General features: G+C 43.4%; 4 protein-coding genes and 1 long non-coding RNA gene across 11 annotated transcripts in view; 4 read left to right on the forward strand and 1 right to left on the reverse strand.

Moving 5' to 3' along the window:
* Positions 1 to 2,332, forward strand: part of phlpp1 (PH domain and leucine rich repeat protein phosphatase 1) — a 25,338-nt gene extending 23,006 nt beyond the window's left edge. The window contains exons 18-19 of one of the 3 annotated variants that reach the window (XR_015478026.1): positions 1 to 1,323; positions 1,419 to 2,332. The exon at positions 1 to 1,323 is cut by the window's left edge and continues 1,642 nt beyond it. The gene's annotated coding sequence lies outside the window, so the exon portion shown is untranslated. The other 2 variants (XR_015478027.1, XM_087240217.1) reach the window with 2 other exon arrangements.
* A 520-nt stretch (positions 2,333 to 2,852) lies between these two features.
* mep1bb (meprin A subunit beta b) overlaps positions 2,853 to 26,033 on the reverse strand; it is a 30,182-nt gene continuing 7,001 nt past the window's right edge. The window contains exons 1-14 of one of the 4 annotated variants that reach the window (XM_087240264.1): positions 12,989 to 13,118; positions 12,634 to 12,652; positions 12,264 to 12,311; positions 11,111 to 11,154; positions 10,907 to 10,985; positions 10,077 to 10,194; positions 9,484 to 9,662; positions 8,996 to 9,214; positions 8,600 to 8,758; positions 6,595 to 6,810; positions 5,749 to 6,216; positions 4,387 to 4,566; positions 3,626 to 3,923; positions 2,853 to 3,356 (exon numbers count right to left, since the gene is read on the reverse strand). In XM_087240264.1, coding sequence (XP_087096390.1) covers positions 3,137 to 3,356; positions 3,626 to 3,923; positions 4,387 to 4,566; positions 5,749 to 6,216; positions 6,595 to 6,810; positions 8,600 to 8,758; positions 8,996 to 9,214; positions 9,484 to 9,662; positions 10,077 to 10,194; positions 10,907 to 10,985; positions 11,111 to 11,154; positions 12,264 to 12,311; positions 12,634 to 12,652; positions 12,989 to 13,063 — 2,322 coding nt within the window. In that variant the 5' untranslated portion in view covers positions 13,064 to 13,118 and the 3' untranslated portion in view covers positions 2,853 to 3,136. Of the gene's footprint in view, positions 3,357 to 3,625; positions 3,924 to 4,386; positions 4,567 to 5,748; positions 6,217 to 6,594; positions 6,811 to 8,599; positions 8,759 to 8,995; positions 9,215 to 9,483; positions 9,663 to 10,076; positions 10,195 to 10,906; positions 10,986 to 11,110; positions 11,155 to 12,263; positions 12,362 to 12,633; positions 12,653 to 12,988; positions 13,119 to 15,170; positions 15,222 to 21,292; positions 21,376 to 26,033 lie in introns of those variants that run through there. The other 3 variants (XM_087240265.1, XM_087240267.1, XM_087240266.1) reach the window with 3 other exon arrangements.
* Positions 4,250 to 7,489, forward strand: LOC147836969 (uncharacterized). Its single transcript, XR_015478086.1, has 2 exons — positions 4,250 to 6,274; positions 6,443 to 7,489. It is a non-coding gene; the product is annotated as an uncharacterized LOC147836969 (long non-coding RNA).
* si:ch73-40a17.4 lies at positions 15,242 to 21,633 on the forward strand. 2 transcript variants are annotated; one of them, XM_087240289.1, is made up of 3 exons: positions 15,242 to 15,488; positions 15,572 to 15,697; positions 18,612 to 21,633. In XM_087240289.1, exons 2-3 carry the CDS (start codon positions 15,625 to 15,627, stop codon positions 19,769 to 19,771), a joined length of 1,233 nt encoding a protein of 410 aa, XP_087096415.1. In that variant the 5' UTR covers positions 15,242 to 15,488; positions 15,572 to 15,624; the 3' UTR covers positions 19,772 to 21,633. The 2 variants fall into 2 exon arrangements, with proteins under 2 accessions (XP_087096415.1, XP_087096414.1); XM_087240288.1 differs by having other exon boundaries at positions 15,569 to 15,697; positions 18,612 to 20,877.
* On the forward strand, positions 21,399 to 25,814 carry LOC147846167 (uncharacterized). The gene is made up of 2 exons (XM_087240291.1): positions 21,399 to 21,798; positions 23,648 to 25,814. The coding sequence occupies exons 1-2, from the start codon at positions 21,726 to 21,728 to the stop codon at positions 24,760 to 24,762; spliced, it is 1,188 nt and encodes a 395-aa protein (XP_087096417.1). The 5' UTR covers positions 21,399 to 21,725; the 3' UTR covers positions 24,763 to 25,814.

A 26,033-nucleotide genomic window follows, 5' to 3' on the forward strand; every position in this document is an offset into this window, starting at 1 on the left:
TGGTCAAATCGAACCTAGAGCAATATCTGTTGGTCAAAACTAGCCTAGAGCGACATCTGTTGGTCAAAACTAGCCTAGAGCCACATCTGTTGGTCAAAACTAGCCTAGAGCAACATTTGTTGGTCAAAACTAGCCTAGAGCGACATGTGATGTTCAAAGCTATCTTAGAGCCCATTTGTTCAAAACTAGCCTAGAGCGACATCTGTTGATCAAAACTAGCCTAGAGCGACATCTGTTGATCAAACCTAGCCTAGAGCGACATCTGTTGATCAAAACTAGCCTAGAGCGTCATCTGCTGTTAAACTAGCCTAGAGCACCCTCTGCTGGTCAAAACTAGCCTAGAGCAACATCTGCTGTTTAAATATAGCCTAGAGCGTCATCTGTTGTTCAAAGCTATCCTAAAGCGCCATCTGCTGTTATACCCTAGTTTAGAGCGCCCTCTGGTGTTAAACACTACCATAGAGCGCCATCTACTGTTGAAAGCCAAGCTCAGAATCCGCTCTGTAGAGAACGGCGCTGTGTTCTGCAGATCTCCTCATGGATGCGGTACAGCTCCTGCAGTGAGTGAGTGTCTGTCAGTATTGAGCGAGCGCCTCTGTTAGCGCTGCTCTGGGCCAAACGGGTGTGTGTGACGCCTCGTCCTTCCAGATTTCCCTTTAAGAGAACACAGGAGTGTCTCCAGCGGTTCACTAGTCTGAAGAGCAGCACACTACTGATGACGGACTGTCTAACACTCTGACTGTCCTCAGAGCCGTCTAGAGTTCAACACTAGCGCTGCCTGACTCGCTCGGGTTCAGTCTGCACGTGTCCTCTGATGCGAGAGCAGACTGTGAGTTTGCTGATGAGCAGCTGTGAGTTGTGTTGTGCGGTACACCTGAGTAACACCACGCTTACCTGTTGTAGATAGAGCACTTACAGTAGTACTGTTCCTCTGCAGTACAGCGCGGCCTCGGCCACTATTAAACTAGAAATTTAGTGTAAATGTGAAAGACTAACTCCTAGGAGTTGCTCCTCTTATGGTGACCTTATCGTCACTTTACTAATCTTCTCTGAGAGAAATGGTGATTCTTCTTCTTCTTCTCTTTCCCACGAGTGTAAATAAGAGCCATGTTGAATACTGATGCTTTCTACAGGAACCCAGTGTCTAGAACCACACATCAGCACCCTTTACACACACACACCGATAATCACACACATATACATACACACACACACATTCACACATACACATTCAAACACACACACACACACATACACATTCACACACACAAGCTCATTCAAACGCTCTCGCACAAAAACACTCACCCACTCACACACACACACATAAACATACAGATACATATACAAACACGCACACATATACCCACTCACACACACACGCACACACACTAAACATACACATACATACACTCACACACACACACATAAACATACAGATACATATACAAACACGCACACATATACCCACTCACACACACACGCACACACACTAAACATACACATACATACACTCACACACACACTTAAACATATGCACACACTTATAGATACACTCACTCACATTCACGCACACACACACAAACTCATTCAAACACTAACCCACACACACACATACACACACACAAACAAGTACCCACACACACTCTCTCTTTCTCTCACACACATGCACACATTTACACACACACATCCTCATAAAAGCAAGTACACACACTCTTTCTCTCACACACACACATACACAAATGCACACACGCAAATACACACACACACACACACAAAAATGTACATGCACACATGCACTCACTTACACACACTCGTACACACACACTCAAACTTTTATACACTCTAACATACACACTCACTCTCAGTCTCATACACACATTTACACACATACCCTTAAATTACACACACACACACACTCTGTCACATACATACACACACACTTATACAGACACATCCTCATAAAAACGTGCACACACATACACTCTCTCGCTCACATACACACACCCACACACACAAAAACAAGTACAAACTCTCACACACACATTAAAAGCAAGTACACACATACACACACACGTTTACACACACACCCCCTTATAAAAGCAAGTACACACGATCTCTTTTACACACACACCCATATAAAAACAAGCACACACACACACACACACACACACACACACACACTCAGACTCGCGCGCCTCGTCACACCAGCATGACTGTGTCAGTCCTGTAATGCAGAGCAGCTCATCTGTAAGGAATCAAACACACACACACACACACACACACACACAGTTCCTAGTTTTGTTATAATAAATCTTAAATTTATGACTCTAAACTGGCTCTGCTCGTGCTGTTTCTGAGTGTGTGTGTGTGTGCGTGCACGTGTGTGTGTGTGTGTGTGTGTGTGTGTCATGTCAATATTCATTCATTCATTTTCCTACAGCTTCGTCCCTTATTTATCTGGGGCCACCACAGCGGAATGAACCGGCAACTATTCACAGCGGATGCCCTTCCAGCTGCAACCCAGTACTGGGTAACAACCATACACTTATTCACACACACACACACTCAAATACTATGGCCAGTGTAGTTGATCAGTTCCCCTATAGCGCATGTGTTTGGACTGAAACCGGAGCACCCGGAGGAAACCCACACCAACACGAGGAGAACATGCAAACTCAACACAGAAACACCAACTGACCCAGCCGAGACTCAAACCAGAGACCTTTCAGAGAGTTTATAGCATGTGTTCAGCACTCATACATTCTCACTCCAGCTGATCTCAGCTCAGTTTACAGCTACAGTGTATTTGAGTTGTGCACATCAGACTCTTCATTTTAAAGCAGATGCGCATCTTGGTGTTTCCATGAAGCATTTTTAATACAATATTCCAGAACGCACACAAAGATCAACAGTATCTGGACGCAGCCTTGATGATGCAAGCTGAGACTGCAGATCAGTGATGCACTGACAGACAATGGAGCTGCTGACATCACAGAGAGGGGCGGAGCTAGGTGAGCGCATTAAAAAGCCTTGCATGCAGCTCATATTGCATCTGCACCAGGTCTGCATCCAGATGGCAGCTCTCTAACTAAAGAGAACAGACAGGCGTCCAGAATCAGCGTCTCCCTGTGTGTGTTCAGGCTTTGGAGTGTATGTTGTGCATGGTGATGTCGTGTGTGTCCAGTTTGACAGTCTTGCGTCGCTTCTTCACACACACCACACTGACCGCGGTGATGGCCAGCATCAGCAGCAGCGTCAGACCCGCCGCCAGCACCGCCGTCACCACTGTGTGCCGAGTGGAGCTCTTGTGCTGACAGCGCTCGCCGTAATACCACCAGTCACTGCCCACCGCACACCTGCACACACACACACACACACACACACACACACAATCAATAGAGTCACACACAGAGACACAATCAGGGGACCAGACTTGCTTGTGTTGTTTCTAGTGCAAATATCTGAAAACTCTTCAATCAGTCAGCATTTCCCAGCACTCGATGTTGTGTTTGTCCAGAAAATGCTGACTGATTGAAGAGTTTGTAGATATTTGGGCCAGAAACAACACTAAAACTCTGAGCAAGCCGAGCATTACTGCAGTGTGTGGGTCAGCGGTGTGTGTTACCTGCAGACGGGCTGTCCTGCATCGTCCAGCACACACACTCCATCATTCTCACACTGCAGCGACACACACGGGTCAGGAGGAGGAACAGTGGTGCTGGAGCTGGAGCTGGTGGTGCTGGAGCTGGTGTGTGTGTCTGCGCTGGTGTGTGTAATGGAGCTGGTGTGTGTGTCTGCGCTGGTGTGTGTGGCCGGGCTGGCTGTAGTGCTGTTGTCTGGGTTTGTGGGTCCGGTGTGAGCCGATGTTGCTGGAGTCACAGTTGTGGACGGTAAAGGCTGTGAAGCGACCAGATCAGAGATATCTGCAGGAGAGCAAACACAGAATGTCAGTGAGTGTGTCGGCAGACGGTCTTCATCCAGTCTCATTAGAACAAACCATTTATTCACGGTGGCTCAGTGGTCAGCACTGTCACCTCACAGCAAGAAGGTTGCTGGTTTGAGTCCCGGCTGGGTCAGTTGGTGTTTCTGTGTGGAGTTTGCATGTTCTCCCCGTGTTGGTGTGGGTTTCCTCCGGGTGCTCCGGTTTCCCCCACAGTCCAAACACATGCACTATAGGGGAACTGATCAACTACACTGGCACTAGTGTATGAGTGTGTGTGAATGAGTGTGTATGGGTGTTTCCCAATACTGGGTTGCAGCTGGAAGGGCATCTGCTGTGTAAAACATATGCTGGAACAGTTGATGGTTCATTCCGCTGTGGCGACCCTTGATGAATTCGAGACTAAGCTGAAGGGAAATGACTGAATGGTGGTTGTCGGCGCTCACCCTCCATGGTGAGCAGGAATATGGCGTCTCCACCCTTGATGAAGTCCCGGCTCAGGGCTCTGGCCTGGGTCAGGTACACGGGGGTCCCGGCGCCTGGGCCTCGGAAATACTCCGTCCCATTGTCATCAGTCACTTTCACACCAACTTTACGTGGATCATCCCAGAAGAGATTCAGAGATCCTGGAAATAAATGGACTGTATTTTTGTTATATGTTTACATATTCACGTTCGTCAATCACCCCTCCACCCCCCCAAACAGACATCCAACATGACCATAATATGACCACGAGTGCCTCTAGGAGAGGGACAGTAAGGACGATTCTAAAGGGCCAATGCAGTTTTGCCCCCCCCCCCCCCCCCCCCCCCCAAACCACAAACACTCGAACAGAAATCCAACAAGATAGTATGACCAGAGTGCCGCTAGAAGAACCCTAACCCTAGAGTGCTGCTAGAAGAAGAAAGTTAGGACGAATCTAAGGGCCCAAAGTTTTGGGGCCCCCAGAGTTTGTCTAGATTGACTATTGTCCCCCTTCTTCTTCACTTTTTTTCATTTAGCCCCCTAAAAATTTATCCCCAATACTCCCAAACAGAATTCTAACTGAAAGTATTGACAATTCTAAGGGCCTACACAGTTTTATGGGCCCCCAGAGGTACTAATGACCCCCCCCCCCCTTCACTTTTGTCATTTATCCCCCCAAACATTCATCCCCAATACCCCCAAACATGTCAATCAGAATAGTATGACCACGGGTGTCCCTAGGAGTGGGAAAGTAAGGACAATTCTAAGGCCCCATGCAATTATTGGGACCCCAGATATTCTGTTGCCCCCCTCTTCACTTTCATCATTCATCCCTCTTGTAACCCCCCCCTCCCAAAACCCAAAAGCCACCACACAGAAATCCAACAGGATGCTTTGACCAGAGGCGCCGCTAGGGCTGGGAAACTAAGGACAATTCTGAGGGCCCGAGCAGTTTTGGGGACCGCAGAGATTCTATTGCCCCTCCTCTTCTTCACTTTCGTCATTCATCCCTCAAAACCCCTAAACAGAAATCCAACAGATTAGACCATGAGTGTCCGTAGGAGAGGGAAGGCAAGGACGATTCTAAGGGTCCATGCAGTTTTGGGGCCCCCAGACATTCTGTTGCCCCTCGCCTCTTCACTTTCATCATTCATCCCCTCTGTATCCCCTTCCCCTCATAACCCACTACACAGAAATCCAATAGCATGGTATGACCTGGGGCACCGCTAGGGCTGGGAAAGTAAGGACGATTCTAAGGGCCCACACAAATATTTGTCTCCATAGGGCCCGAAACTGATCGCGGCACCCCTGAGTATGACTGGAATCTTAGAGTATTCTCTCACCTTCCACAGTCATGTTGGGGTCGGTGGTCACGCTTCTCTGGTTGGACATGCGTCTGCGGATATCTGCGTTCTGGTCCATCATCATCATGGTCATCTGCTTCCACTGCGCAGGCCACACCAGCCCGCCGTCCACTGCCGCATCTCCAGATACTAAATGAGCATAGGCTCCCATCTCGCCCGGGTACCCCGCGGTCCCATTGGGGTACAGGCCCATCTGGAAGCTGTATCCGTGTCTGGAGGTGAAGCGCGGGCTGTAGATGGCCGTGTCCATCGGTGTGTTCTCCAGAATGCTCTTGAAGTCCCGGACGATCCACACGTGATCAGGACATCGCGTCTCTGAGAGGTTGATGTCGTCTATTGAGAGTCCGCCGGAGCTCCCGGTGCCTTTAGTGCCTTCAAACACCACACGGAACTTTCTGGAGACGTTCAGACTGATGTGCTGAAGCTGCCAGCGCTCGCCTGGAGGAGCTTTCAGATCAACACACAACAGAGTCTCAATCACACACACACACACACTATAGCAGGGGTCACTAATCTTGTTCCTGGAGGTCCGGTGTCCCTGCAGGGTTTAGCTCCAACTTGCCTCAACACACCTGCCTGGGTGATTCAAGTATACCCAGTAAGAGCTTGATCAGCTTGTTCAGGTGTGTTTGATTAGGGTGGAGCTAGAATCTGCAGGACACCGGCCCTCCAGGAACAAGTTTGGTGACCCGTAAAGACGGGCTAACACTATTGACCTTTTTCTGCAATGTTGAGGTAGCTGACAGTACCGAATCATACTCTACTATACTGAACAGGCCCCTCAGTGTAAACCCACTTGTGTAGTGTGTGTGTGTGTGTGTGTACCATGTATCTGCTGCACGAGACGCAGCGTCCCGTTGGGGTTTTCAGTGTCGAACTCTCGTGTCCAGATGCGTAGCCGGTCAGAAGTGTGTCCGCTGTTGAAGACGAAGAACTGCAGACACTGGAAGCCTCTCTTCGGGTACAGAACCCTGCTCTCCAGCAGAGCCTTGGCCCCCTCCGGCCCTCCCGCCGTGCTGAAGTGCATGAAATAACCCTTACCTGAGGACGGAATATCATCATCAGAATAACTGCAAACACAGAGACATTGGCAAAGCCTGTGCACATTTCAGCAATCAGTATATTTACATGACTCTGACTTTAATACCACTCATGCCTCATTCACACTGTCGCTCAGGGTGGTGATCTGCTGCACACGCAGGTCTGTGTGTGTCTACAGCACGGGGAATACAACATACCTCTGCAGGAGCTGAGAGACCTCTACTGGAGCTCATGGTGAAGCATTCTCAACTTTGTCACGTCATTCGACTTGTCCACCTGGTCGTCAAAGTTCGCTGTCGAGGTCGCCGAAAGTAGCTCGCTCTCCGTTGAAATAAACGGTCGCTGCAGGGGCCTCGTGTACGAAGACTTGCGTTGAAATCATACTGAAACGTTGTGTACGCTGTAAATGTGCTGTTCGCAGAATCCCACGCATATTCTCTTTGTACATCCGAATGAACGTTAAACTGAGCGCAACATGCACGAGCGCATAACCCCTCCCCCGTATGAATATGCTAATGACTCTACTATGGCAAAACCCAACGAAAAAGCAAAGGCGAAAGCGAGCAAGAAGAGAAACCTTGAACAGAATGCGAACTGGAGCTTCTGCTATCGGAGGTAGATCGGAGATAAGCGGTGTTATCTGCAAGTTTGTTCTCCGGAATTAACAACAAAAGAAAAAGATAGAGTGGGGGAGTTTAGCTGATGCGGTTCACACAGTTAAATCTGAACATCGCTCTGAGTGGATTAATACAGTAATAGTGCGATGTAAAGCTGTAAAACTTTATAGTGTTCTTAACAGCGTGAGTGGCGCAGCTCGTAAAACGCATGGCAACATGTTTTGACACGTTCAAGCATGAACTGGGTTCGATTCCAGCGTCTGATGAACTCATTCTATTTCTTCCTCCGCTGCATATCAGATTTTGCCAACTATTTTACCTACAAGTGTGCAAATTCATCTTCAGATGGGCCTTTATATCTTTATATATGCGCTTTAATGTTTGGCTGGTCAACTGCATGGTACAGAAACCTTATTTACCTGCTAGACATGCGGACAAACCGTCTCACAGCTGCCATTGCATGGGTTAAAGACACGTTGTAGAGTGCAGTTCAACACAACTGCCTCTAGGAGTCTCCAATGGAATTAAAACAGACACGCACAAGAAATGTAAGTTGGCGTACGCAGGCATGACGCTGGCGTGGAGCTGCACACATTCTCACGCTCATTTCATCGTTAGTAAATCCAAGCGCGAGCGTGAATCCTGGCGTACGGAAAGGTTTTTTGAGGCCCCAGGTCACTTGTAGTGTGACTGAAGTTTAGGACGTTTAACAATTCTAATGATCAGAACATTTACAATACTAACATGATAAACCTACTCTTTACTAAATTTAACAAGCGGAACATTTATAAATGAATAAGATTAAGATTGTTTAGGGGGTTTTCACCTTTATTTTGGATGGGGCAGGGGAAGGGTCGGACCCTGAGCTGGGAATGGAACTCGGGTCACTGTGAGCAGCATGGTGCTATATATCAGCGCACTTCACCACTAGACGTCTCAACAATTTTAACAGTCAGCATGTCGACTCCTATTTTCATTTATTGCATTACATTTAGAAAAGTCACTCAAATATGATTGCGTAATGTTTGTAAGTAATGCGTGACTTTACTCGTTACTATTATTGCGTAACTCACTTTACTGTAATGCGTTCCCCACAGCTAGTGTCCAGCAGACTGCAGATATGACATGATGAATATGTGTGTCGAATGATGAGACTGATCCCGCAGACTTGCCTTCGCAGCGGCCCATGTTGGTGTAGTCCGTGTCCGGTCCTCCCGCAGCCTCAGGTACTCTCCGCCACTCTGCAGTACTGTCGGCTTCACCCTTCTGGATCATTCCGCAGATATTCTCCAGCTCAAAGTCACAGGAGTCCAGGAACGTGGAGGAGCTGGCTGTGGAGGAGACAGTGTTCAAGTGTACTTCTGTTAAAATACTAAAGCGCTAAGAAGCAGAGCGTTTGATTTGAGTCTAACTGAGTGTGTGTGTGTGTGTGTGTGTGTGTGTGTGTGTGTGTGTGTGTGTGTGTGTGTGTGTGTGTGTGTGTGTGTGTGTGTGTGTGTGTGTGTGTGTGTGTGTGTGTGTGTGTGTGTGTGTGTGTGTGTGTGTGTGTGTGTGTGTGTGTGTGTTACTGCAGTTGTAGAGTCTGTTGAGCTTCAGCAGGTCGCTGTCGCTGAACTCCATGCGCTGGCCGATGACGCTGCTGAAGGCCGGTATTCTGGTGATGATGGTGGGCTCGGAGCCGCTCTGGAAGGCCTTCTGGCTGTAGTGCATCATGGAGCTGTAGTCGTACGGCACATTGAGCGCACTCGAGCTGCTGTCGTTGTATTTGTTGAAGTTGTGCTCCTTGCCTGTGAAATCAGCGTGTTCTGAATCAGCCAGTCAACATGCATAACCATCTGAATATTGAGTAGGGGGCGGGGCTATCTGCTTTTTTCACTCATAGCACTCTAATGGTCGGAGGGGTGTGGCTAAGCATATTTCAGCCAATCAGAGTGATCAGAGAGGAGCTGATGCTCCAGAGCAGATGAGCAGGATCAATAGTTCACCGTGAGATGGCCAAATCAACACTACAGATGGGCATTTCATTGCCGCAGTGACTCTGGAAGTGCTGAATTACCTTCTGTGATGCGGTCCCACATGATGGAGACGTAATCGTCCCGGTCGGAGCGCGACTGCTCGTGCCAGAAGCCCAGCGCATGCAGGAACTCGTGCTCGATGGTGGCGATACGATCACACCCGCTGCCGATAGACAGAGTCTGCCTGCCCACACGCCGGTTCCCCACTGACGAGAAGCAGCTGAACACACACACACACATATGCACAGACATAGACATGTACATGTGCAAACACACACACATATACATTCACAAATACACGATTGCACACGCATGGACACACATATATGCACACAAACATACACACACACAATTACGCACACATATGCATGCATACACCCACACAGACATGTGCATGCACACACAAACATATAGACAGACACATGCACGCGCGCACACACACACACACACACACACACACACACACACATCAGTTATTAGTAGTAGTAAAGTCCTGAAACTCATATAAGGAACACATTTCATTAATATCAACACACACACACACACAGCACTGAGCAGTGGAATTATTTTATTGGGATATAAAGTGTGTGTGTGTGTGTGTGTGTGAGATAAGAGCTGGTGTTTATCAGCTCACCCGTTGCCTTTAAACACAGAGATGTAGTTTTCCTCTCCAGTCCAGGGCTTGTAGTCGATGCAGGTCTTCAGCCGATACTGCTCGAAGGCCTTCAGGATCACTCCTTTAGCGTTGATTTCTGGGAAACAGACAAGAGCAGATGACTGAGAGCGTCTACAGACACCACAGCGGCTCACAGGCATGTACATCAGCTCTCCTGTCAGGCCAATGATCCTTCAGTAATGCTTAAAGCGATGAGCGGATGATCAAGATCCTCTCTGCTCATCATCTGTGTTGGAAAGCGCCGCTTCATGATTTTGTGTTTTATGTTATTTTGCACTCGTAATTTTTCAGCTTAACAGATTATCTGAAGATTCAACACAACAGCACTGATTAGAAATGAATATCTTAGTAATATTACAATGTAAAAAGCAGCAGGCTGACTTTGCTTAAGACACAACACATGAGTTAGTAAACTGATTTACAGCAGGTCATCTTTCAGCAAACACAGTACAGGGTAGCACATGCATGATCTAATATAGCTGGAGCACATCTGTTTATTTTACTATAGTAGTGACTGTAAGAGGTGTAGAGTTACTGCAAATGACCACATCATTACTCTACTGTTGTGTTTACTATAGTAGGGTTCAGAAACACTACAGCATTTATTATACAGTCTATAATGAGGTTACTGGGAAACTGTATTTTCCAGATTCACAGATGAATTGATGCATTTATTAGAGATGTAAAAAGCAACAGCTTACCTTTAAAAAGAGAATAAACCCTGGATATATATATATATATATATATATATATATGCACAAATTAAAAATAAGACTGAATAAACTCACCCAGATCGTCCTCAAAGTAATAGGGAATAGTTTTGGGCCATCTGTATTCCTCGCCGATTATAGAGTTTCTCCCCAGTGTCTGTGACAGAAACATGATGTCTATAAACGCATTTCACTGCTGAATTATTGATCATGAACACAGCAGTTATGCTGCAAAAGTAAATTAGATTTATTGCTGGTGAGTATCAGAGTAACATCTCTTACTTCATCATATAAAATATCTCCCTCGAAAAGATCGAGACCAGCGTCTGAAAACACCAACAGGAGAGCTCAATCACACTGACACAGCACACTTGAGGATGTTCTGCAGTACAGTGTATAATGTAGATCTCAATACTGTAGTGTAACTGTACTGTAATATTCACTTCAGCATACTGTAGAATCAACTCTGGTGATAAACTGAAATAAATGCTGTAGTATACCCTGGATTTACTACAGTAATCTGTGGTGGATTATTGTATAATATACTGTACAGTTGTAGTATTGGCTCATTTGTTTATATTACTATAGGTGTTGTGTTACCATAGCAACTGTAGAATTACCACAACAGATCAGTCACTATTGTTGTTGTGTTACCATAGCAACTGTAGAATCACCCCAGCAGATCAATCACTGTATCATGTTATAGTATTTAGTTAGAGTGTGTACACTCCATACAGAAAGAGCTGCAGTGAACTGTTGAACAATATTTCATGGACATCAGGGTTCCTCGTGTGAACAGTGTGCTCCATCATGTACATGATGTAGTAAAATGATCAGCTGAGTTTCTAAAAATGGCTTAAAACTGAAGCATTAAACAAACATTAAATACATAAAACATTAAATACACCAAAACCTGCCCCTGAATATCCAGATACAGCAAAAATCTCTAAAGATGACGACACAAACAGCGTTAACAATTTCTACAGTAACTTACAGTAAATCAATAACAGCAAAAATACTGTATTTACATTTACGACTCCATTATCCTGCTGTATTAGACGTGTTTACTGTACTGTTTACCTTCTTTGTGTTAAATATACAGTAATTTTCATAATGCAACATTAATATACAGTTACATACTGCATAACTGTTCTACAGTAAACTACAGCTCATATTACAGTAAAAACAGTAATTTATAAAGTGTAATATAGCAGGAGACATATTACCACAGTAAATCATGTACTCAATTGCTTGATACTATAGTAGTTACCTTAACATGTGTAGTAAAATCACCACAACGTAATTGCAATTTACTATGGTATTTACTAAACGAAGGTTCAAAACCACTACCGTTTTGTATATATTCAATATTTTAATCATTCTAAAATACTGTAGTGTGTAATATTTCTCGTATGTAATGAGAAGTTGACTTTACCTTCATTGACGTCAAACAGATCCTCTTTACCGCCGTCTACATTATATTCTGTGGATGATAAGTTACACATTCTGCAGTCAGACAGTTTTACACATCATCTTCTGTATTATATATATATATATATAACACCAAAGATGATGACATTATTCACACAGTATTTCCTATATTTTCTCTACCAGTTTCTTTCAGTTTGGCTGGAATTAAGAATAAATGTAAAAATTATTCTGCGCTGTCATCATGGCAAAGACTAAAGACATCAGTTATTAGAAATTACTCATTAAACTATTATGTGTAGAAATGTGTTTATATAATTTAGTCTTCGACTGTATATATAATATTATTAATCTATCCTCAGCTAAAACACACTCACCAATCAGTCGTTGTGTCACCTATAATGGATAAAACATGATGAGAGAGAGAATTGCAGTGATTTGTCATGCAGTGTGGAAACGCTGGATTACACACAGTTCATTACTGCCAGCCCAACACAAATCAATTAAGTTAACTTAACAAATCAAAGTGGATCCAACATAAAATAAGTAAACTGTCCCCAAATAAATCAGGAGTTTTTAAGTAAAAACGTTTTGTAGTTTGATCATTTTTAGAGTGTATAAACAAAACTTTTCAAGCTTATGAAGAGACAGTTAGTAAAGACGCACGCTGAATTATTAATATTGTTCACAAAATCCCCTGCGTGTTCAATAGATCAATAAAGAATCTCTTACCTCACATCGAGCAGACACAAATAATAATAAATATACGAGAAATATGAGCGTGTGTGTGGCGTCCTCGTGCCTCATGTTGAGTTATGAAGCTCAAAACAACTGGCAGATCTGAGATCAGCTTAACAGTGTCGTAAAAGATGCATAAAATGATGAGAAGTGCCGAGTCTGCGTGATGGAGCTGATAGAGAGACGATCAATGATCGACAGAGCCGTAAACCATGCATGATCCTCCAGTCATAATCTGATCCTTCATGACGGACGGGTTGTGTTTACCCAACACTGGGTCAAATATGGACAAACCCAACAGCTTTACATCAACACAAGTTACTACTGGGATGGCACGGTGACTCAGTGGTTAGAACTGTCACCTCACAGCAAGAAGGTCACTGGTTTGAGTCTCGGCTGGGTCAGTTGGTGTTTCTGTGTGGAGTTTGCATGTTCTCCCCGTGTTGGCGTGGGTTTCCTCCGGGTGCTCCACAGTCCAAACACATGCGCTATAGGGAAACTGATCAACTACACTGGCCGTAGTGTATGAGTGTGTGTGTGTGTGGGAATGAGTGTCTATGGGTGTTTCCCAGTACTGGGTTGCAACTGGAAGGGCATCCACTCCATAAAAACATATGCTGGATAAGTTGTCGGTTCATTCTGCTGTGGTGACCAGTGATGAATAAAGAGACTAAGCTGAAGGAAATTTAAGTCAAGAGCACTGCAGTGTCTACTAGGAATGACATTTGAAGAATCCTTGCTGTTTGTTCAAACTACTCATTTAAAATGAGCTGAATCAACACAATTCTTGGGTATTTTGGGGGAACCACTTAATTATTTTATGTTCAACTTAACTTAACTTTGTAAAAACATGTAAGTAAACTTCATAGAATTCATAAAAATTGAATTCTGAGTGAATGATGACAACTTATTGTTCATTTTAGGGTGAAGTGCACTTGAGAATGTCAGTGATATCAGTGACTCCTGCAGCGTTCACTGAAGGCCAGAACAGCATACAGATAAAGACAGACAGCAGAAGAACCCATCACTCTGATAGATAAGATAAGATTAATCACAGCAGGACACGTGACACTGACAAGTGTGTGTGTGTGTGTGTGTGTGTGTGTGTGTGTATGTTTGTATTTATTATATCTTATATTAAACACAGGTCAGGGTTAGTATTTTTTAATGTGGGAAGAATCAAAAATTGTGTAGAACAAGAATCATTCAGTCATAGAGGTCACCACAGCGGAATGAACCGCCAACTATTCCAGCATATGTTTTCCACAGCGGATGCCCTTTCATCTGTAACCCAGTACTGGGAAACACCCATACATATTCACACACACTCATACACTACGGCCAGTGTAGTTGATCAGTTCCCCTATAGCGCATGTGTTTGGACTGTGGGGGAAACTGGAGCACCCGGAGGAAACCCACGCCAACACGGGGAGAACATGCAAACTCCACACAGAAACACCAACTGACCCAGCCGAGACTCAAACCAGAGACCTTCTTGCCGTGAGGTCACAGTGCTAACCACTGAGCCACCACCTCAATATATATATATATATATATATATGTATATAATAGTGAACTACATATTGAACATTAATAACTATAGTGAAGTAATAATGTGAACTAATAGCTGCAATGGCTAGTGTAGTCTACTTTAGTGTTTACTGTAGTGTATTGCGGTATTGTACTACAGTATTTGGTCATTTGCTCATATTGCTGAGGATGTTGTGTTACTGCAGCTGTTTACTATAGCATGACCCAAACACGCCCTTATTTTAATTTACACTGTATTTAAAATGAAACATATGGAAGTGTTTTGTGTTTTCTTTTGCTGAAGTCCCTGATGGAGAATCAGGAGCACAGACTCTTTCTCTCCTCAGCATCTTCATCTCTCAGATCATTCATATGTTCATTAAGCACAGCTCGCTTATGGAGATGCAAACAGTATAGTTTGTGGCAAACGAGTACTTTTATTTTAGCATCACATCGTGATCATTGTGTTGTTAACATCCGGATCAGAGAAGTTCTGCACGTTATATTCTTCATGTTTCATGTCGGTTTGTGCATTTCCGCCGCCTACTGGCATGGACTGAGAATCCTCAATAATGACAGAAGGAAAATCATGTAAACTATGCACAAATCATGATTAAATGTATATGTGAGTGTGAGTGTAGGTCACCATGATGCTCTTCTGACAGTGTGCGTGATTTCCTCCAGACCTTTATTTTGCTCAGCGCGTGCGCGCGGCGCGGTGAACTTGACGCGTGACGTCACACGGGCTGCGGCGCGCGCTCGGGCTGCTGTTATTCTGGAGGTTTTGAGCTGTGCGAGTAGTTATTAAATCTTTAAAAAGTACTTTCCTGTGATTTTCAAATGTGCCTGATTGGCGTGACGATGTCACAGCGAGCATCTAATGTAGTGCGGCGCGGCCGCGGATATTCGCTGTAGGGTTTCTGAAGTTCAGCGTCGCCTCAGCGTGTATGAGTGCTGCTTTCAGGTATTTATTGAGCATTTCTGCTTTATTCTGGTAAAAATATTGCAGTAACCAAAAAGCTGACAGTCTGTTTTCAACACAAGCAGGAAGAGGCCAGCTGGGATCTGAGAGATGTAGTGTTATTATTATTATTGTAAGCATGGAGATGGTGAGAGAGGAGAGTGAAGACATGAGTGATGCTGACACAGACCAAGATGCTGAGGAACATAAAGGTTGGTCATCAGCCTACAGTCTGACATCATTTCCACAAGCCATTAAACTGATGTTCATCTTCAAAATACAAATAAAAAAATTATTCTTCCAGTTCTTCCATTTAAACAACTTAAAAAAAGTAAATCAAGAGCTTCAATGCAAGTTTTGTGCAGAGAAAATGTTGCTTTGTACGATTCAGTGTTAAAGGAAATCACCCAGAAATCCAAAATGAACTCACTTTGTTTACTCTCTCCTCTGGTGGGTTCAGACCTCTTTATTTTGTTTAGTTTCTTTTATTTTGGTTTCAAAATAGTCTTTCAATGAACAGAATATTTTTGTTATGACACCACATCAGTTAAAATCAGCCCTCATGCATTAATGTCTGCTCCCCACTGTGTGTGCTCAAAATCAATGGGGGAAATCTGTGTTGCTCCACTCACAAAAACTGGAGAGGACTACAAAGCAGGCCACAGACGTACCTCAGGGATCTGTTCTAGGTCCCCTTCTATTTTCTATTTACAGCACAGTACTGGGAACCATCATCCAATCACATGCTCATGCTTCTCATTGACACACAGCTCTGTTTTTAATTTCATCTGATGACCCAAGGGTTCTCATAATGCTTGGATCAAAGACCATCACCTACTGCTTAATCTGGCAGAAACTAATCTTCTCATCTTCCCTGCGACTCCACACTATTAACACAATTTCTCATTCCAGCTGGGATCATTCCCTACTTAATTCAGTAAGGAATCTTGGCAATCCAGGCTCATTATTGATACGTACCACTATATACATTTATTGAGAGCGCCAAATACGTCCCAGGAGTTGGCTTTTGTGTGCAGTTTTTGTGTTTGTGAACCCACCAGAGGGCGCTGTGTATGCTTTTTCAGACCTCAGATTTCTCTCACGAATGCCATTCGCGCCTGCTGTTCTTACGTAAATCCACCAGAGGCCGCAGTTGACTGACTGACCGATACCCTAAACACCCCCCTCCCTAAACCCAACCAACAGTGTTTTCAAAAGCAATCCAGAGAAAGAAAAGCCCTTACAGTGGCCGCCTGACTTTTACCATGTTTTCAGATTTTCCCACATTCACATCCTGTTATGTACTTGTTTATTGACTTGTTTTACCTGCTTTCTGGAACCGTTCTTCACTTGACTCGAACCTTGTCGTCACCTAACTCCTCTCTGTATCTCAAGTTTGCCGACGTACACAGAGAGCCACTGGCCAAACTTGTAAAAAAGGGAAAGCAGTTCATAGAGAGATAAGCGGTCAGTGAAGAGAACGATGATGAAGCTAGTTTAAAGACAAATGCACAACCCAAGCTCATTCTGAAAACGTAGTCCCGCGGACGTTTCTGGAGACGCTGCAACCCATTTGTCCACTCAGCTCAGCGTGTACGTCGGCAGGCTCGAGATGCAGAGAGGAGTCGACCACTGCGACCGGTTTCGAGTCCGGGAAAGAGCAGTTCCAGCAATCAGGTAAGACAAAAACAGAATCCCAAAAATGAAGTGAACGAGTTTCGTGACAGGGTGAGAACGCAGTGAAATCCGAAAACGCTGTAGAATAAAAAAAATCAGGGCTTTTATTTTTTTGGACGGCTTTTGTAAACTGTTGCTCGGGTTTAGGGAAGCGAGCAGGCGGGCGGGTCAATCGGTAAAATTGGTTGGGTTCAGGGAAGGAGGAGGGCGAGTCGGCCGATTGGCTGGTCACGCAGTCAATCATCCAGTCAGTTGGACAGCTGCCTCCGGCGGGTTCACGCGAGAACAGCGCGGGCGCGAACCGCGCTCGCAAGAGGCAACTGAGGTGCAAAAAAGCGCGCAACAGCGGCCTCTCGCGGATTCGCGAAAACAAAAACTGCAGCCGTATGTACCCGCCGGGATGTATTCCGCGGTCTCCAGAAACGTTCGCGGGACTACGTTTCCACAATGAGCCCGGGTTGCAAATGCACCTCATGTACCTCTGGCTACATAATTCTCGCTTTCCAGAAATGTATACAGGGGTATTTACTCTGAGCCTGTGTTGAATCTTGGGGTGATCCTGGATGATCAGCTGTCCTTCAAAGAGCACATTGCTACCACAGCTCCATCATGTTCAACATCTGTAAATCAGATCCAGCTCTTAATCCTCTACAGGACACTCTTCAGTGAGAGCCCATGTGTAACTCCTCTCCTTACCCCTCTGCGTTGGTCACCGCTCAAGTCTTGGATTGAGTTCAGATCATTGATGTGTCCTTACAGGACACCCACTGACTTTCCAGCCTCTTACTTCCACCAGGAGTCACCAATCTCGGTCCTGGACGTCTGGTGCCTCTGCAGGGTTTAGCTCCAACTTGCCTCAACACATCTGCCTGGATGTTTCAAGTGCACCTAGTAAAACCTTGATTAGATGATTCAGGTGTGTTTGATTAGGTTCGAAGCTAAAATCTGCAGGACACCGGCCCTCCAGGAACAAGTTTGGTGATCCCTGGTGTAAGCCCTGTCCAGCAGCATCCAGTTGGGGAGTGAGCGCTGCCTTGTGATACCATCGCAGAGAGGTTATAAGTTACTTTCCAGAACCTTTACATTCACTGTTCCACATTGGTGAAATGATCATCCCATTCCCGCACAGATTCAGTAGCATCACCAAACCATAACTAATAAACCATCTCTTCAAGATCACCTGAGCACATTAAAAATCTCTTAATTCACTAACATTACCTTCGTGCATTGCCTGGTCTTGTTGAATCGCTGAATGCCTGCTCAATTGTTAGTCGCTTTGGACGAAATCATCTGCTCAATGACTACATATAATGCTAATGTAGTTCTCACACAGTTCACTGAGCAGTTTGTGTTTGGGTGATCATATATATACCAACAACAGATAGGATGCCAGTAAGCTGTATCTCAGATTGTCAGTCTTGAATTAATTTGCATAATTTAACCTTTCAGGTATGATGGAAGTGAAAGATGAACACAAAGAGCCTGAAGAAGCGGAGATGAATGAGCAGATGAACATCACAAATGTAGAACAATCCTGCAGTTCATCACGGAACGATAATCAAGTTTCACAAGCCGAAACACAGTCGAAACACTCTTTCATTTGCTCTGAGTGTGGGAAGAGCTTCACGCGTAGAGGACACCTGAGGATCCACATGATAATCCACACAGGTGAGCGGCCGTACACCTGTATTCAGTGCCAGAAGAGCTTCACCTGTAAAGGAAGCCTGAAGGACCACTGCAAAATCCACTCTGGAGAGAAGCCGTTCATGTGTCCGCAGTGTGGATGGAGCTTCGCACGGCAGGAAGACCTGAAGAGGCACATCAGAATCCACACCGGAGAGAAACCGTTCAGCTGCGCTCAGTGCACGAAGAGCTTCACCAGCTCCGGAGACCTGAGGAGACACGTGCGCATACACTCCGGCGAGCGGCCGTTCAGCTGCGCTCAATGCAAGAAGAGCTTCACGCAGAAAGAAGGACTGAAAGAGCACGCTAAAATACACTCCGGGGAGAAACTGTTTGCGTGCATGCTGTGCGGGAAGAGCTTCACACATCAGCGGAGCTTGAAGAGACACATGAAGGTGCATTCTGGAGAGAAGCTACACCAGTGTCCTGAGTGCGGCAGGAGGTTTGCTGAAGCAGGTAACCTGAAGACACACCTGCTGTCACACACTGGAGAAAGACCCTTCAGCTGTGAGAAGTGTGAGAAGAAGTTTTTCCTGGCCGTGCATTTAAAGACACACATGAGGATTCACGAGGACGAGCGGCGGTACGTGTGCTCATTCTGCGGGAAGAGTTTCCTGTGGCTCAATGGCTTCAAGGACCATCAGAAGACACACATTGGGGAGAAACCCTACGAGTGTTTGGAGTGCGGGAGCACTTTCATCAGACCTGGAGAATTAAAAGTGCACGAGCGCATCCACACTGGAGAAAAGCCCTACAAGTGCTCACACTGTGAAAAGAGCTTCACTCAGTCGGGAGCCTTGAAAATTCACGAGCGAGTGCACACCGGAGAGAAGCCGTACCTCTGCCCTACATGCGGGAAGACTTTCAGCAGATACGGAAATCTGGGGAAACACCTGAAAAAGGCTTGTCCAAAGCTGAAACAATGAGTTCACTTTTTAAGGGGACCTATTAATACAAGCTGTACATGCGCCTCTGCTGTCTCTACAGCACAGGTGTCAAACTCAATTCCTGGAGGGCCACAGCTCTGCAGTTTTGCTCCAACCCTAATCAAACACAGCTGATCTAAATAAGCTAGGGCTGCGTCCAAAATCGACAACTACTCAGTGTAAACGTACTACTCGGCCTTTAGAAAAGTACAATCTATACCAGAGATATGCCAAAGTTGGCCCATTGTAACCTTTGATTTGGCCCACCAACCCAACTAAGAGGAGAGTGAGTATGATGGAGAGGGTTGGGGCGAATGCCTTTAACACAGAGACTGTAAAACTACAAGAAACAGTGTGTAGAGCTACAAAAAAAAGCAAAGTGAAATTAAATGTGTCAGTGCTGCGCATTTGCTCTTTCGCAGCAGTGAATATTAAACCACACTGAACTAAACTGAAACTCTGAAAACTGGACTGACACAGCTTCAGCTCACTAGAATCTTCTATGTGAAGCTGCTTTGACGCAATCTACATGGTAAAAGCGCTATAAAAATAAAGATGAATCGAAAATGTAAATGAATCTGTGTGCAGGGCCGGAGCAAGCTGAACTGCCGCTCTAGGCAATGGACGGTCCCACCGCCCTCAACCCTAAAGTGGAGGTGGGGAGGGGGAGCTGTCGCAGACGTCGCCCTCTCTATTCTGCCGCTCTAGACGCGGATATAACTGAGGGCGCGGGTGGTGAGGGTAGTGTCGCGGACGCCCTCCTCTCTATTCTGCCGCTCTAGACGCGGATATAACTGAGGGCACGGGTGGTGAGGGTAGTGTCGCGGACGCCGTCCTCTCTATTCTGCCTTTCTAGTCACGGATATAACTGAGGGCGCGGGTGGTGAGGGTAGTGTCGCAGACGCCGATTTTGTCAGGTAGGGTTTATAATTAATTAATTATATATATATATATATACACACATACACAAAAGAAATATACAGAAATAATAGCCCACATCATTACAGCTCCTTCAGTTGCTGATTATGTTATTGTTGATTGTGAAATATTATTTTGTGGTGTATTGGCATTTGGGTTGTGACGTAATAAACTGTCTGATAATCCAATGGTTGCAAAGTAAATAATTTATCCACAATTTATGTCATTTTGTCACGTGTCTGGAGTTATAACTAAATCGACAGGGTTTATACTATAAAAATATGGTTGTTTTAACCAAATTATAAGCTTAATATGGACAAACCCAGCTGCTGGGTTAAAAAGGGAAATTTAGTGTAAAACATTTATATTATATGCGTACATCGTTTATTTTGTTTACCCAAAAGAACAGCGTTTTTTACAGCGCATGATGCAGAATTACCTGTATTAATGAGTCGATGAATGTATAATAACTTTATATTTTGAATTAGTTATTTCTAGAGACTCTTTTGCTGTCATTTAACTTTTATAATGGTTGTTACAAACATCCACCACGTTTCTGGTAATATTTAGTGCTTAACAGTAATTTTTGTATTGGAAATGCACACCTGTAATCGCCGGCTGTCTTTAATTGAAGCACATACTTTCGGTTTTTCTTTATTTTCCATCAACATGAAAACATCACTCGGCGCGGTGACGTCATCAGGGCTGCGTCAGAGCTGCTGAAAATCTGCCGAGAGAGTTTAGTGTTCCTCAGCGGAATAATACTTATTCAAGGACACGAGATGTCCAGAGATGCATCCGCACTTTACTAAAGTGTAGAGACGACGTTATTATTCTTCATTATAAGCTCGAATACATCAGTCAAGAATATAGCTGCTGGAGGCTTCGGGTTTTAGTCAATATCGAGAGTTAAATGGCGGTTTTAGTAGTGAAATGCCTGCAGACAGAGATGTTTCATCGTCTGTTTTCCTTCCACGGGTATTTCCGTTTTGAACATGACAAGAACTAGAAGATAATCTGAAATACTGCAGTAAATATGGAGAGTGTTGAGGAGGAGAGTGATGCAGAAACACACACCATGACAGATGAGGACACTGAGGGACATGCAGGTTAGTGATTATTATCCATCCATAATATCATGAATAATCATAAATAAAATAATGCATGTTTTATTCATATTTGTATTCTTATTAAGAGCTTGGATAGTAATGGACTAATGGTAATCTGGATTACGTAATCAGATTCCAAGAATCAAGTTCGAGTAAATTACTTTTCTGAATACTTGTAATCAGCAGTTACTTTTATGGATTACATGATTACATATTATTCGCAGAATGGCAGCAAGTTGTTTTTAATTCAATAATTCTCATAATATTTATCTTTTAATCTTATATAAACCTGTTGCTTAATATGTGATTTTTCGCGTTTGTAGTGTTGCTGTTTTTCACTGTTATCTACACATTTGTGTGTTTTAGCTGATGTTTCATGGGTTTAATTGGTTTTTGTAATGTTGCTGTATTTTTAAATGAAGTAAAATAATCAGGTTTAGTGTTGCTCGGTGTTACTAATAGTGAGGTATATTAAATAGCTGTCAATAGATAAGAGTTAGCACTAAAGTAATCTAAATGTGATCCAAAAGAAGTTAGATTATGTTATTATAAATGTTTAAGATATTATATTACTAACTACAAAATAATTTGTAATATTGGAATACTTATGTTACAGATTACAAATTACTTTATATAACATTACATATTTAATCATGGTAACATAACCAGACTACTTTGGATTACATTTAGATTACTTTTGTATTCTAAAGTAGTCAGATTATATTACAAAAAATATGTAATATAAAGCTAAAATATTACACTACAACAATTATCTTTAGATTACATGTTTACTCTAACGTAACTACTTTTGGATTACATTTAGATTACTTTGTTTTCAAAAACAGTTTATCATTAATATGTAACCTAAACCTAATATATTCCAAATTACATTACAACATTTATACACCGTAATATCTTTCGATTACATATTTATGCTATCGTCATCCAACTACTTTTGGCTTACATTAAGATTAGTTTTGTGTCCAAAAGCAGATTACATTACTGTAATTATATAATCTAAAGATATTATATTACAGATTACAAATTACATTAAAACATTTATAGAAATTAATAAAATATCTTTAGATTTCATATTTATGCTAATGTAATCGCATCTCTTTTGGATTACTTTTAGATTACTTTGTATTCAAAAACAGATTATCATTAATATGTAATCTAAACCTAATATATTACAGATTACAAATTACATTACAACATTCGTAGACAGTAATCTAATAGCTTTAGATTGCATATTATTGCTACAGTAATTGAACTACTTTTGGATTACATTTAGATTACTTCTGTATCCAGAAGTAGTCAGATTACATTACAAAAAAAGGACTCTAAAGCTACTATATTAAAGGGTACACTACAACAATTATCTTCAGATTACATATTTATACTAACATAATCTGATTACTTTTAGATTACTTTTATATAAAAAAGTTAGATTATTATAAATATGAAATCTAAACCAAATATATTACAGATTACAAATTACATTACAACATTTGTAGACAGAAATATAATATCTTTAGATTGAATGTTATTGCAACCCTAATTTAACTAATTTTGGATTACATTTGGATTACTTTTGTATCCAAAAGCAGTCGGATTACATTACCGTAATTATGTAATCTAAAGATATGATATTTCAGATATTATAAACTACATTAAAACATTTGTAGAAAGTAATATAATATCTTTAGATTACATATTAATGCAAATGTAATCTGACTACTTTTGGATTACTTTTATGTTTTGCCCAGCTCTGCTTATATCTCAGCTGTAAATCTGAATCAGGTCTTCATATAAACAACACTTTCTGTTCATGTTTATGTCATTTCAGAGCTGATGAAGGTGGAAAATGAAGAAGTGAATGAAGAGAAGACTTCAACAAGTGAAGAGAAGTCCTCTAGCGGCTCAGAGACTGCTCCACCAAAAGGCTCCTTCTCCTGCCCGCAGTGTGGGAAGAGCTTCACGCGTAAAGGACACCTGGAGGTCCACATGGTGATCCACACTGGTGAGCGGCCGTACACCTGTCCTCAGTGCGCCAAGAGCTTCACATGTAAGGGAAGCCTGAAGGATCACTTCAGGATACACACCGGAGAGCGTCCGTTCACGTGTCCGCAGTGCGAAAAGAGCTTCACCAATTCAGGAGGACTAAAGAGGCACTTGAGGATCCACACGGGTGAGCGTCCGTTCACCTGTCGACAGTGTGCAAAGAGCTTCCCGAGCTCAGGAGAGCTGAAACGGCACATGCGCATTCACTCCAGAGACAGACCGTACACCTGCCCTCAATGCGGGAAGAGCTACAAACAGAAAGAGGTGCTGAGGGAGCACGCAAAAACACACTCTGGAGAGAAACCGTTCACATGCACGCTCTGCGGGAAGAGCTTCACTCAGCAGAGCACGCTGAAGGTGCACATGAAGGTGCATTCAGGAGAGAAGCTACACCAGTGTCCTGAGTGCGGCAGGAGGTTTGCTGAAGCGTGCAATCTGAAGACACACCTGCTGTCACACACTGGAGAAAGACCCTTCAGCTGTGAGAAGTGTGAGAAGAAGTTTTTCCTGGCCGTGCATTTAAAGACACACATGAGGATTCACGAGGACGAGCGGCGGTACGTGTGCTCATTCTGCGGGAAGAGTTTCCTGTGGTTGCATGGCTTTAAGGACCATCAGAAGACACACATTGGGGAGAAACCCTACGAGTGTTTGGAGTGCGGCAAAACCTTCGCCAGAGCTGCAGAGCTGAAGGTGCACGAGCGCATCCACACCGGAGAAAAGCCCTACAAGTGCTCACACTGTGAAAAGAGCTTCACTCAGTCGTCAGGGCTGAAAGTGCACGAGCGAGTGCACACTGGAGAGAAGCCGTACCTCTGCCCTACATGCGGGAAGACTTTCAGCAGATACGGCAGTCTAGCGAAACACCTGAAAAAGGCTTGTCCAAAGCTGAGAAAGTGAACAAGTGTCACATTCAAATTAGACTCTGGGGATACCACATTAAAAACATATATATATATATATTATAAGTGTTTTGAGACATGCTACAGTACAGTACTTGAATTAATCTGCTGTGGTGATTCTACAGTTGTTATGATAACTCGACAACTATAGTAATCAATCTTGTGGTGATTCTACAGTTGCTATGGTAACACGACATATACAGTAATCGGTCTGTTGTGATTCTACAGTTGCTATGGTAACTTGACAACTAAAGTAATCGATCTGTTGTGGTGATTACACAGTAGATGCTTTTTCAGCTGCAACCCAGTACTGGGAAACACCCATATACACTCATTCACACTCATACACTATGGCCAGTGTAGTTGATCAGTTCCCCTATAGCGCATGTGTTTGGACTGAAACCGGAGCACCCGGAGGAAACCCACACCAACACGGGGAGAACATGCAAACTCCACACAGAAACACCAACTGACCCTGTTTAATGACCCTGTTTTCATTAAATTTAAAAATGCTGGATCTTAATTGGGATCCTGACTGAAGTGCAGTGGTTGATTCTAATTTTAAATGGAAAGGACATGAGCAAAGCCTTGCTTTGTTTATGAAGAGGATTTCTATTATGTATATTTTGTAAACTGACAAAGGCAATTACTGTTTATTTCAGTGTTTGTGGCCATGTGTGAAAATATCTACAATAGAGCAGCACTTTTTACTTACCTCTTTAGCACAGTGTCGTAACTTTATTGTTATATTGTTAGTTCCTGCTTTGATGATAGTGATAAATGTGAAATTTAAGCATTGGACAAATGTGCCTTTAAATTCCCCGCCGCACCAGTAGATGGAGCCTGCAATGCCACACTCACTGTTTACTGCTGTATTAATATTAATACTGTTATTAATGCATCCTCTGTCATGTGTTTGTGGAGCCTATAAACTATTGTCATATTCACAATATCAGTCTTGTGTTAATGAGTGTTGCTTGTCGCCTTGTGTTTTATTCCAATTGTTTGCCAATTTGACAGCCACTTTAATAAAACAGAATATGGTTTCCAGCCGTGTCTTGCTTACTACTCTAACTTTTGGCAAATAATGTATGATTTCATGTGTAGTATCATGCTCAAGCCTTCATTTGAAACCTGAATATTTCATCGAATAGATTTTCTACTATTAAACAACTGTAACTGTAGTAATTCAGCATCACATATCAGAGGTTAATTTACACATACATCATTTCTTTATTTAGGCCATCACAATAATGGCTCTTTATTGTA

Source organism: Danio rerio, chromosome 2 (genome assembly GCF_052040795.2).
Source record: "Danio rerio strain M-AB ecotype USA chromosome 2, GRCz13ab, whole genome shotgun sequence".
Lineage (NCBI taxonomy): Eukaryota > Metazoa > Chordata > Actinopteri > Cypriniformes > Danionidae > Danio > Danio rerio.